The 12,758-nt window shown below is 45.1% G+C and overlaps 1 protein-coding gene across 1 annotated transcript in view; it reads right to left on the reverse strand.

Moving 5' to 3' along the window:
- Positions 1 to 322: 322 nt before the first annotated feature.
- Positions 323 to 12,758, reverse strand: part of LOC118279527 (uncharacterized) — a 165,898-nt gene continuing 153,462 nt past the window's right edge. The window contains exons 20-22 of the mRNA XM_050702466.1: positions 9,568 to 10,424; positions 2,058 to 2,208; positions 323 to 1,989 (exon numbers count right to left, since the gene is read on the reverse strand). Coding sequence (XP_050558423.1) covers positions 1,124 to 1,989; positions 2,058 to 2,208; positions 9,568 to 10,424 — 1,874 coding nt within the window. The 3' untranslated portion in view covers positions 323 to 1,123. The remainder of the gene's footprint in view (positions 1,990 to 2,057; positions 2,209 to 9,567; positions 10,425 to 12,758) is intronic.

Below are 12,758 nucleotides of genomic sequence, written 5' to 3' on the forward strand. Positions count from 1 at the left end.
GTTCTTTACTCCTACAAAACACATTTACAAATAACACACAGCAGTGTACATTACAAAGTCATTTCTTTTTAATTTTAATCAGTACATGTGCACCATGAAGTTAGGTACATGAGAGTTATTGCTTCGCGACTAACTTCAGAGTCCTGACCGAATAATTTTACAATCGCGTACATTGCTACTTTAGATCGAATAGAGATATATTTAGCGGAGATTATACTTCTGAACCAATAAGATATGTGTACAACAAGTTCAAATATTTACATTATGCCAAGTTTAGTTGTATTAAGTCTCATTATTGTTCACACGGCGTATCAATTGAATGTTATAATCCCTTTAGAGGCGTCTCTATTCTCTCCAGAGTCCATTTTCGTTAATATAAGAGCTACAGAAAGGCATCCTTACAAGGGCGACTCGGTACAAGTGCCAATTGGCGCCCACCGAGGTACATAATCACACGAAATAATTTTTACATACATTGCCTCCCATCGAAAGCAGATACTTAAGTATTTATTATTACTATAGCAACACTGCGATCGTCTCCAGTGTTGCCACACGTTGACACGTTACAATTTCGTAGGGTTGCCGGACATGGTCGATATATTGATTCAGTATTCCGTGTCGGCAATGTTGCATACAAGCGAGTGCGGTTACAAGTATATCCTGGAACACGGCCGGAGACGTCGCCGGTCGACTACCGACCTTATCACTAACAACATAAGGGTGATATCAAACGGAACTGTCTCTATATACAAGTTGTCTAATAATAAATTAATGGTACAAACACAAAATAATACTAAACTATACGATCTGCCGAGCGCGGGACACGCGACCGCGCGACCGCGCCTCACCGAGTTATTAAGTAAATATTTTCATTATTTATAATACACATAAAACTATATGATACACAGTAATGCGGTTATTATTTTACACATGTTTAAACATTTCTATTCCGTCCCCACGCGCACATTACACATTAAACGAACAAAACAAAACTAACGAATGTCTCTTTTGCTAAAAAAAACTAGCGAGGGCCGGTGTACCTAGGAAGCGGTGTCGTACGGCGGCCTCGGATTAACTATTTCACAGCCTTGTACAAGTTGACACGCAGCAGGCGCGGCGCGGGTCACGTGACCTCCATCGGCAGCGTGTCCGGCGCCCGGCGCCGCACCGCGCCGTTCGTGGGCGCCGTCTCCTCGGGCGCCGGCGCCGCCGCCGCGCCGGACGTCGACGGCGCCGGCTCGGCGGGCGGGGCGCCGGGCGCGGCGGGGGCGCGCGGGGGGCCCAGCCGCCGCTTGAGCTGCGCGGGCGCCGCGAAGGCGATGGCCGACACGTTGGCCGACAGCGGCTGCGCGGCGCCGCCCAGCGCGATCTTGTGCGCGGCGCGCGGCAGCGGCACGGCCTTGTGCAGCAGGTTGGCGACCAGCGCGCGCGGCGCCACGGGCCCGAGCGCGCGCGACTTGAGCTGGATCTGGTGGCGCACGGCGCCGGGCAGCGCGGCGCGCACGAGCTGGCGCCCGTCGAGGCTGAGGTTGACGCGGCGCTTGTCGTCGGGGGGCGCGCGGGGCGCGGGCTGGCGCACGACGTTGACGAGGTGCGGGCCCTTGCCGAGCTGGCCGGCCTTGATCTCGAACAGCTGCGCGACGGAGCCGGGCGCCGCCTTCAGCAGCGCGGCGGGCGCCTTGCCGTCGAGCGCGGCCAGCGACACGACGGCGGGCAGGCCGGCCAGCGCCCGGTTCTGCGCGAGCAGCGCGGTGCGCTGTGTCTGCGTGAGCGGGTGCGCGTGGAGTACCTTGAGCTTGCTGGGCGGCACGTGCTGTAGATGCGACTGCGCGACGACGAGCGGCGCGTGCGGCGCGTGCAGCACGTGCTTGTGCAGCGCGCCGCCCGCCAGCTGCACGAGCGGCGCGGACAGGCGCCGCCCGCCGCCCGCCGAGCTGGCCGCCGGGGCCGCGCTCGTGCTGCCGCTGGCGCTGGCCGCGCCGACTGTGGCTGGAGGCAAACCATACCGTGCCGGACATTCTTCAACTAGTCACAGAGCGAGCCGACAACATTCTAACCAAACACGTTGAACCAAGACCTCAAACTACATTTCTGAGATCGTCCGAAATGAAACTGTAGCGGACACAGAATATCGACGGGAAGACTGCAGTTCATGGAGTATATAAAAGCGACCTTCGTCCCTTTGTCATGATCATATTGATCAAAAACCTGAAATAATAAATAAAAACGCAAGAACTTACCCGTAAAATTCTCAGTTAGCAGATCATCACCACTGATGTCCAGGCTACCGGCACTATAAGCTGTACTAGTTTCGAGTCACAGAGGGACTCTTCATCATGACCGAGTAGGCTGCGCGACACCAGCAAAGAAATATTTCTCATAAGAACTTACAGTCCGCTTACAATGAAATACAAAGTTATATATACAGTTATTCAGTGCAACACGAATTCATCCAGAATATTAGCAACCGAGACCACCGTATCAAAAGCCTCTCGATCAGAGAAGAAAGAGTTTGAGGCCGGGGTACCAATAGGTTCTACTTCAGAGACCAAATAGGCAGACGTCCCTGGATCAGATTTTATTATATTCAGGAAAACTGGTATAAAGTATTACTATAGTATTAGTTTTAGTACTAGTGTAAGTTTAATTTATAGTTTAGTATTTTCTTTTATTTACCTATTTATATTGTATGGAGAAACCTCTTATGTCTTAATTTAAACCACATATTTGTTATCATCAGAAAAATGAGCGAAATAAGGCCAGCAGTTAAGCCAAAAAGTGCATTATTCTCTTTGAACTAATTTGAACACTCTTTACAAATACGGCATTATAACAGCCGCGCCGCATGTTCGTAACATTCCTAGACAACCTACAACATTACAGCTCTTCTGTGGTCAAGGAACATGGAGCTGTTCACACAGAATTTAATACTTGATTAATTTAATTTTGTAATTTTCTGTTTTCGTTGAAATATTTAGTTGTATTATGCTTCTGTGGACGAGTACTACTTGTAGTTTCATTTAAGTCATATGGGTGATCTCCATACTGTATACTTACGATTCAATGATTCGGGTGTTTCCGGGAATACGAACATTGACGAAGATGTTACATGTGCATGCCCATTATTAATTTGGGAGTACTGTAGATAAGTAGAAGAAATGATTAGAATGCTTCTTTCTGTGTCTGCCTGCCTCGTTGGCCGAGTTGTTGCAAGTGCGACTGCCGGGCAAGGGGTCTCGGGTTCGATTCCCGGGTCGGGCGAAGAATTGCTGCGCTTTTTTCGACTTTTCGAAAATTACTAAGTAGTAGCACGGAGTCTGAAACTGTGGCCGGTATATGGCAATAGGTTCACCATCTATTACATGAGACTTACATAGTGAAAAGTGGGTGTATATTGTACAGCGGCATTACGTGCCATGGGTAATGTGCACCTCTGCCTACCCCTTCGGGGATAAAAGGCGTGACGTGGCGTTGCGTTCTTTCTGTGTAACTGTGAATCAATGTTCGCAGTAAATACAAACACAACTGTACAATGTGTAAATAATTCACGAGGAAGGTTTAATGGTTGAAACTAGTAACCGATTTCTCAAAAATCTCTGCATTGTTGACAGAAACTCCATACCCACAGCTAATGTCAAAACCGGTTATTAACTTCAGCCGTAAGTAAAGTGTTACAAGTGAGAAATAAAACAAACTTATGAAACAGAATCGTCGCTTTATTCAGCAATTTCCGGTTGAAAAAAAGAATCAACAAAACTACACTGAAATTGTGAACATGACTATTTTACAAACATTTTTACAGAGCGATAATGTATAATTGCGTCGCGTCCGGTTGTGGCCGCTCGGCGCTCGCCGCTCGGCGCTCGGCGCTCAACGCTCGCCAAGCTGACTGAAGCTCGCACGCAGAGCGGGCAGAGAGATACAAAATAATAATATTTACAACAAATGTACGTCCGCTGTAGCTCCAACGAGGCTGAACAAATAATAACCGGCGGCCGCGGCGCGGGCGAGCGATGCGAGCGGCGCGAGCGGGACGAGCGACGCGAGCGACCACAACGACTACGCCTAAACTAGAATTCAGAAACTTATGAGGTACATCATTCTATTCACGTTACTAAGCGTATGTTATCGGCCCCAACGACAACTTGGGGCCGATTCTTTTTTTTACATTTTTTCCCAAATTTGCAGCCTTTTTGTACAGTATATGATACTTACTAATTATATATGTATAGACATAGTTAAACCGTTACATTTTTTTGTTGCGAGACATTTTTCCTAGCAGCGCATGCGCGATGGGCTGCCATGAAAAACGTTCCCACGAAGTTTTTTATAATCGTTGAGACAACAGGACACTTGCGTAACACGACTCGATATAATTTCGCATAGCTAGATTAAACCCCAATGTTTTTTTTACTTTACATTAAAATACACGATATTTTTAACATTTTTTTTTTGCTTTTTTTTCTGCAAAATTTCTAACAAGAAGTGATTCGAACAGACAAAATATTTCCATTATACATCTGTTATCCCGAAAAAGAAACTACATTAAGACTGACGAGGCAAATCTGATGGCAAGCGTTGCGTGCTATGATCGTTGCGCGACACGTTGCACGTTGCATGTTACATCGAAGCGTATTTATTACGTGGCAACCCCCGCGAACGAGCACAGGCCGCAGCGTACAATGTTGCCATATAAAAAATGAACGAAAACAATAATTATTTGTTTTATTTCTATCTACCTACATTGTGTCTCTACACGTATATATCTAATAATTTGAATGGACACACTCCCTAGTACTCTACAGTTTATCATATCGATTACTTTACGGACCCCATGGTCGTAGTCGTCGTGTCGAGCTAACCTTCCTTCATTAATGCAATTACGACCTTACGACGCGACAATAAGGTTGTGAATGTATTAAACAGCGCTGTATAGCGTGGCATATCAACGTATCCTTCCCTTTTTAATGCATTTCCAACCTTATGTCGCGGCGATAGGCTTGTAAATGTACTGTCAGACAGGTATAGCTTTACATGCGCTCATCTGCACACACATAAACGTTGTACATGTCATATTTATATACGGAACATGTTCCGCGGTAACGCGAACTGTTCGCACAACTGATGCGTGTAATGTAAAATCACTTTAATTTACATGTAAATAAGGTTGATATTTGTTTAAATAAAGGTTGAAGATAGATTTATTAAGGTTTTATTACAAAAATGAGATAGAAATAACAATCAAACTATAATATTGTGACTGTCTGTGTGTGTATTTGATAGGAAAACGAATAAAATTACTTGAGAAACATAGAAAGCCAATATAATATAATTACAATGTAACAGAAACAGCGATACATGTATAATACTGCGGCGTTCCACGTAGTAGAATATTATAAATGTTTCATGAAATAAACAGGTAAACGAGCAGAATAACCTGATGAAATAAATAGGTACGCCAGAGGAGTTACAAGTGCGTTATTAGCCTTTACGGGACTCGGAGATTGAGGGTTAGGGGTACGGGGGATCGAATTTAGAGGGGGGATGGGGGATCGAATTTAGAGGGGGATGAGGGATCGATTTACTGAGGGGGAGGAGGACTGAGCCACAGTATCACTCACATAGCGAAACACATTAAACTAGTATTGAACAGTAATATAGAAACGGCAGACAGACACATTATTCTTTACATGTATATAGCAGCGCAAGAGTTGTGAGAACGAGCGCGCGATTTACAAACGACACATCGAGCTATACAAAACCAGTTTAACAATGATCTCGCTTTGTACGACATTTCTTTACATCCGACGGTCAGTTTATACTGATTGTTTCATAACCAGTTTATCACGTATGATTCTGTAGAACATTCGACGTTCAATTACCATTGGTTTACAATGAACCAGTCTACCATGGTCTCGCTTCGTATGATCCTAAGGGTCAATTTATACTAGCGCAGAGTCGAAGCGTCAAATTCTTTACAACCAAAGCGAATTCCAGCGAATACGCGCGCATTCGCTCGAATACGCGCGATAGTCCATCGTGATCAACACCGACGCAGGCCAATTTCCAACTGATGACGCGTGGGTTCGCTAGTGGGCGCATGGATACGCGAGAATGTGCGCGCTACAATCGGCGTTGTTCGTGCGCCTTTTTAAAATCTCAGAAGTAATGTTTTTTTTTTCTGAAACACGCCGGAAACGGGCAGACGTATCACCTGATGGTAAGCAATCGCCGCCGCCCATGGACACTTGAAACACCAAAGGCAGGAATGGGGGTTAGGAATTTAAGGGTTGTTGTTCGGGAATGTGTGCGTTACGCTGTGGAGTTAAGGTTGAATTTGTTATGTTCAGTTTTGGAAAGACGCTCCAATGCGCTTCGACTCTGCGCTAGTACAAATTGTCCCTAAAGCACATTCGACGTCCTATTTATACTGGTTCCGTATACCTCGACATGTACGCGGGCGGAATACAAAAACGCGTTTAAAAATACAGGCTAACGTTACAAACATATTGGGAATCTCACTTGAGTGTCATATCTTTAATTACAAGTCGTATTATATCGTACGGGGGGTCGGCAGAGCGGTAGGTGTAGCTGATTGTTTGGTCCTTGCTGTAGTGAGGTGGATAGATAATGATAGGTAACACTTAACGATATTCTCGTGTTCACCAAGTTATAAGAGACACCTACTAGTACAAGTAAGGGGTCCCTTTAGTTAGGTGCTGCGACATGCTAATTAACTGTTAATTATGAAATGGTTTTGGGGTTCTTTGTCAATATAATTTATAGAATTAAGCTTCATATTACTATTTACGTGTGCACATCAACATACACCATTCTGTAATAGATTTTCAACCTTATCTGTGAGCAAATAAAGTTGAAACTTCATTACAATTTAGTATACGTTGACGAGCTACCGTCCTAACGTAAATATCTTGCAAACTAGACAAGCAGCTACAGACTACCAGCTTCTGCCCCCCCTCGGGGGATAGCAAACCATAATTATATACAATACACTGCCTTCTCCCCTTTACAATAGGGTCTATATTCGTGTGGCTACTGCATATAGTTACGGGTTCAAAGCAGTCTGACCGCGAATCAAACTATACTAAACATGTTTAATGGATTTTGAATCTTATTTTAGAGGAATAATGTTGAAAATCAATTTCGAAGTAATTTGGTTAATAAAGTATTTTTTATGGGATTGGAAGGTAAACGAGCAGACGTATCACCTGATGATAAGCAATCGGCGCCGTCTGTAGACACACGCAACATCAGGGAAGTTATAAGTGCGTTGCCGGCTTTAATATGGGGGTTAGGTATCTGAGGATTGGGAGGTTAGGGGATTTGAGGGGGATTGGGGGATTTGAGGATTAGAGATACTAAACCATTTTTAAACGGAATTTCAAACGTTATATTACAATGATAAAATCAATAATCAATTAGAAATGTTTACAAAATTTAGTATACCTTGATCTGCGGTCATTTACACTGTTATACAAAGAATCGTATCGACTACTAGCCGACTGCCGTCCCGCACTACAGTACGTGCAAACAGTCATATGCTACTATTTATTTATTATTATATAATTCGGTACATTTTATTCGCCATCCGTTTTGCTAATCAAACATATAAACTGAAAAGGACAAATATTTTCAATAGATTTTCGACCTTAATGTAGAATATTAAAAGTTGACAATACTATGAAAGATATTTTGTCAATTAAGTTTATTTATAAGGCAGTTATGAAATATGAATTTGTCATAATATTTATTTTATTACGTAATATGTCGTGTAGAGGTAAGGAACACAATATTATTAAACTCCGCTAAGCAAGTCTCCGGTTCCAAAACCCGCCACGGCGGCGCTAGTGTCGCAAATGATCTCATAGAGGTAACAAATTGCAAAAAAAAAGTGTGATCAAGTCTGACACTCCCTCTCGCCTCGCCCAAGACGGGAGAAGACATTGGATAATCCCCCCCCCCCCTTAAAAAATCACAGCAGACCTTTGATACTATTTCAAATTATTATTAAGATACTACACATGCCAGCGACTTCGCCCGCATTGTCAATAAACAACATCAACCTGCTAGTAACTACCAGGACAATTGAAACAAGCGACTGAACTAAGTGAACCGTCCAATAGTTGAGAAATAGAGAGCCTAGCCGTTATACTACGCTACAATCTATCTCTGCGCTCAATTTCATCCGAATCCGTACAGCAGTTACTGCGTGATGTCTGTTCAAACATACGGACAGACAGACTGACATGTGCAAATATCCTATAGTCAGCAAGTTAGGTGAAACATAACGACACCTAACTATAAGTAACACATAGAGGTAAGAGGTTACTGTAGATGCTCCCTCACGCTAAGTAACTCTTAATTAAAAGGTGTTTTAAGGGTGGTTGATGTATAGATTTTATTTAAAAATTGTGTTCTTTACTCCTACAAAACACATTTACAAATAACACACAGCAGTGTACATTACAAAGTCATTTCTTTTTAATTTTAATCAGTACATGTGCACCATGAAGTTAGGTACATGAGAGTTATTGCTTCGCGACTAACTTCAGAGTCCTGACCGAATAATTTTACAATCGCGTACATTGCTACTTTAGATCGAATAGAGATATATTTAGCGGAGATTATACTTCTGAACCAATAAGATATGTGTACAACAAGTTCAAATATTTACATTATGCCAAGTGTAGTTGTATTCAAGTCTCATTATTGTTCACACGGCGTATCAATTGAATGTTATAATCCCTTTAGAGGCGTCTCTATTCTCTCCAGAGTCCATGTTCGTTAATATAAGAGCTACAGAAAGGCATCCTTACAAGGGCGACTCGGTACAAGTGCCAATTGGCGCCCACCGAGGTACATAATCACACGAAATAATTTTTACATACATTGCCTCCCATCGAAAGCAGATACTTAAGTATTTATTATTACTATAGCAACACTGCGATCGTCTCCAGTGTTGCCACACGTTGACACGTTACAATTTCGTAGGGTTGCCGGACATGGTCGATATATTGATTCAGTATTCCGTGTCGGCAATGTTGCATACAAGCGAGTGCGGTTACAAGTATATCCTGGAACACGGCCGGAGACGTCGCCGGTCGACTACCGACCTTATCACTAACAACATAAGGGTGATATCAAACGGAACTGTCTCTATATACAAGTTGTCTAATAATAAATTAATGGTACAAACACAAAATAATACTAAACTATACGATCTGCCGAGCGCGGGACACGCGACCGCGCGACCGCGCCTCACCGAGTTATTAAGTAAATATTTTCATTATTTATAATACACATAAAACTATATGATACACAGTAATGCGGTTATTATTTTACACATGTTTAAACATTTCTATTCCGTCCCCACGCGCACATTACACATTAAACGAACAAAACAAAACTAACGAATGTCTCTTTTGCTAAAAAAAACTAGCGAGGGCCGGTGTACCTAGGAAGCGGTGTCGTACGGCGGCCTCGGATTAACTATTTCACAGCCTTGTACAAGTTGACACGCAGCAGGCGCGGCGCGGGTCACGTGACCTCCATCGGCAGCGTGTCCGGCGCCCGGCGCCGCACCGCGCCGTTCGTGGGCGCCGTCTCCTCGGGCGCCGGCGCCGCCGCCGCGCCGGACGTCGACGGCGCCGGCTCGGCGGGCGGGGCGCCGGGCGCGGCGGGGGCGCGCGGGGGGCCCAGCCGCCGCTTGAGCTGCGCGGGCGCCGCGAAGGCGATGGCCGACACGTTGGCCGACAGCGGCTGCGCGGCGCCGCCCAGCGCGATCTTGTGCGCGGCGCGCGGCAGCGGCACGGCCTTGTGCAGCAGGTTGGCGACCAGCGCGCGCGGCGCCACGGGCCCGAGCGCGCGCGACTTGAGCTGGATCTGGTGGCGCACGGCGCCGGGCAGCGCGGCGCGCACGAGCTGGCGCCCGTCGAGGCTGAGGTTGACGCGGCGCTTGTCGTCGGGGGGCGCGCGGGGCGCGGGCTGGCGCACGACGTTGACGAGGTGCGGGCCCTTGCCGAGCTGGCCGGCCTTGATCTCGAACAGCTGCGCGACGGAGCCGGGCGCCGCCTTCAGCAGCGCGGCGGGCGCCTTGCCGTCGAGCGCGGCCAGCGACACGACGGCGGGCAGGCCGGCCAGCGCCCGGTTCTGCGCGAGCAGCGCGGTGCGCTGTGTCTGCGTGAGCGGGTGCGCGTGGAGTACCTTGAGCTTGCTGGGCGGCACGTGCTGTAGATGCGACTGCGCGACGACGAGCGGCGCGTGCGGCGCGTGCAGCACGTGCTTGTGCAGCGCGCCGCCCGCCAGCTGCACGAGCGGCGCGGACAGGCGCCGCCCGCCGCCCGCCGAGCTGGCCGCCGGGGCCGCGCTCGTGCTGCCGCTGGCGCTGGCCGCGCCGACTGTGGCTGGAGGCAAACATACTTGAACTAGTCACAGAGCGAGCCGACAACATTCTAACCAAACACGTTGAAACTGTAGCGGACACAGAATATCGACGGGAAGACTGCAGTTTATGGAGTATATAAAAGCGACCTTCGTCCCTTTGTCATGATCATGTTGATCAAAAACCTGAAATAATTACCTTGATATTATTCAAGCAATAATAAAAAAAGCAAGGATCTTAAAATCCTCAGTTAGCAGATCATCACCACTGATGTCCAGGCTACCGGCACTATAAGCTGTACTAGTTTCGAGTCACAGAAGGACTCTTCATCATGACGGAGTAGGCTGCGCGACAGTTAGTAAAGATATACAGTTAATTCAGTAGGCACAATACGAATTCCTCCAGAGTTAATAGCAAATGAGACCACCATATCAAAAGCCTCTCGATCAGAGAAGAAACACTTTGAGGCCGGGGTATCAGCAGGCTCTTTCTGTTGTCGCTGGATCAGGTTGTATTTGTGATTTCATTATATTCAGGAAAACTGGTAAAATATATTACTATAGTATTTATAAAAACAATAGTTTTAGTACTAGCTATTTACCTATTTATATTGTATGGAGAAACCTCTTATGTCTTAATTTAAACCACATATTTGGTATCATCTGAAAAATGAGCGAAATAAGGCCAGCAGTTAAGCCAAAAAGCGCATTATTCTCTTTGAGCTAATATTAACACTATTTACAAATACGGCATTATAACAGAATAGTTGTAAAGTAGTAAGTTAACAGTAACATTCCTAGACAACCTACAACATTACAGCTCTTCTGTGGTCAAGGAACATGGAGCTGTTCACACAGAATTTAATACTTGATTAATTTAATTATTTATTTTGTTTGAAAATTTCAATTTTTTAATTTTCTGTTTTCGTTGTAATATTTAGTTGTATTATGCTTCTGTGGACGAGTACTACTTGTAGTTTCATTTAAGTCATATGGGTGATCTCCGTACTGTATACTTACGATTCAATGATTCGGGTGTTTCCGGGAATACGAACATTGACGAAGATGTTACATGTGCATGTCCATTATTAATTTGGGAGTACTGTAGATAAGTAGAAGAAATTATTAGAATGCTTCTTTCTGTGTCTGCCTGTCTCGTTGGCCGAGTGGTCGGGTTCGATTCCCGGGTCGGGCAAAGAAAGGCTGGGCTTTCTTCGGTTTTTCAAAAATGACTAAACTCCGTGCTACTGGAGTTTGAAAATGTGCCCGGTATATGGTAATAATGTGAAAAGTGGGTGTACAGTCGCATTACGTGCCTTAAATATGCACCTCTGCCTACCCCTTCGGGGATAAAAGGCGTGACGTTGCATTGCGTTTTTTCTGTGTAACTGTGAGTGAATGTCCGCAATAAATACAAACACAACTGTACAATATGTAAATAATTCACGAGGAAGGTTTAATGGTTGAAACTAGTAACCGATTTCTCAAATATCTCAGCATTGTTAACAGAAACTCCATACCCACAGCTAATGTCAAAACCGGTTATTAACTTCAGCCGTAAGTAAAGTGTTACAAGTGAGAAATAAAACAAACTTATGAAACAGAATCGTCGCTTTATTCAGCAATTTCCGGTTGAAAAAAAGAATCAACAAAACTACACTGAAATTGTGAACATGACTATTTTACAAACATTTTTACAGAGCGATAATGTATAATTGCGTCGCGTCCGGTTGTGGCCGCCCGTCGCTCGCCGCTCATCGCTCGTCGCTCGCTCAACGCTCGCCAAGCTGACTGAAGCTCGCACGCAGAGCGGGCAGAGAGATACAAAATAATAATATTTACAACAAATGTACGTCCGCTGTAGCTCCAACGAGGCTGAACAAATAATAACCGGCGGCCGCGGCGCGGGCGAGCGATGCGAGCGGCGCGAGCGGGACGAGCGACGCGAGCGACCACAACGACTACGCCTAAACTAGAATTCAGAAACTTATGAGGTACATCATTCTATTCACGTTACTAAGCGTATGTTATCGGCCCCAACGACAACTTGGGGCCGATTCTTTTTTTTACATTTTTTCCCAAATTTGCAGCCTTTTTGTACAGTATATGATACTTACTAATTATATATGTATAGACATAGTTAAACCGTTACATTTTTTTGTTGCGAGACATTTTTCCTAGCAGCGCATGCGCGATGGGCTGCCATGAAAAACGTTCCCACGAAGTTTTTTATAATCGTTGAGACAACAGGACACTTGCGTAACACGACTCGATATAATTTCGCATAGCTAGATTAAACCCCAATGTTTTTTTTACTTTACATTAAAATACACGATATTTTTAACATTTTTTTTTTG

The sequence above is a fragment of the Spodoptera frugiperda genome, chromosome 22, assembly GCF_023101765.2.
Source record: "Spodoptera frugiperda isolate SF20-4 chromosome 22, AGI-APGP_CSIRO_Sfru_2.0, whole genome shotgun sequence".
Lineage (NCBI taxonomy): Eukaryota > Metazoa > Arthropoda > Insecta > Lepidoptera > Noctuidae > Spodoptera > Spodoptera frugiperda.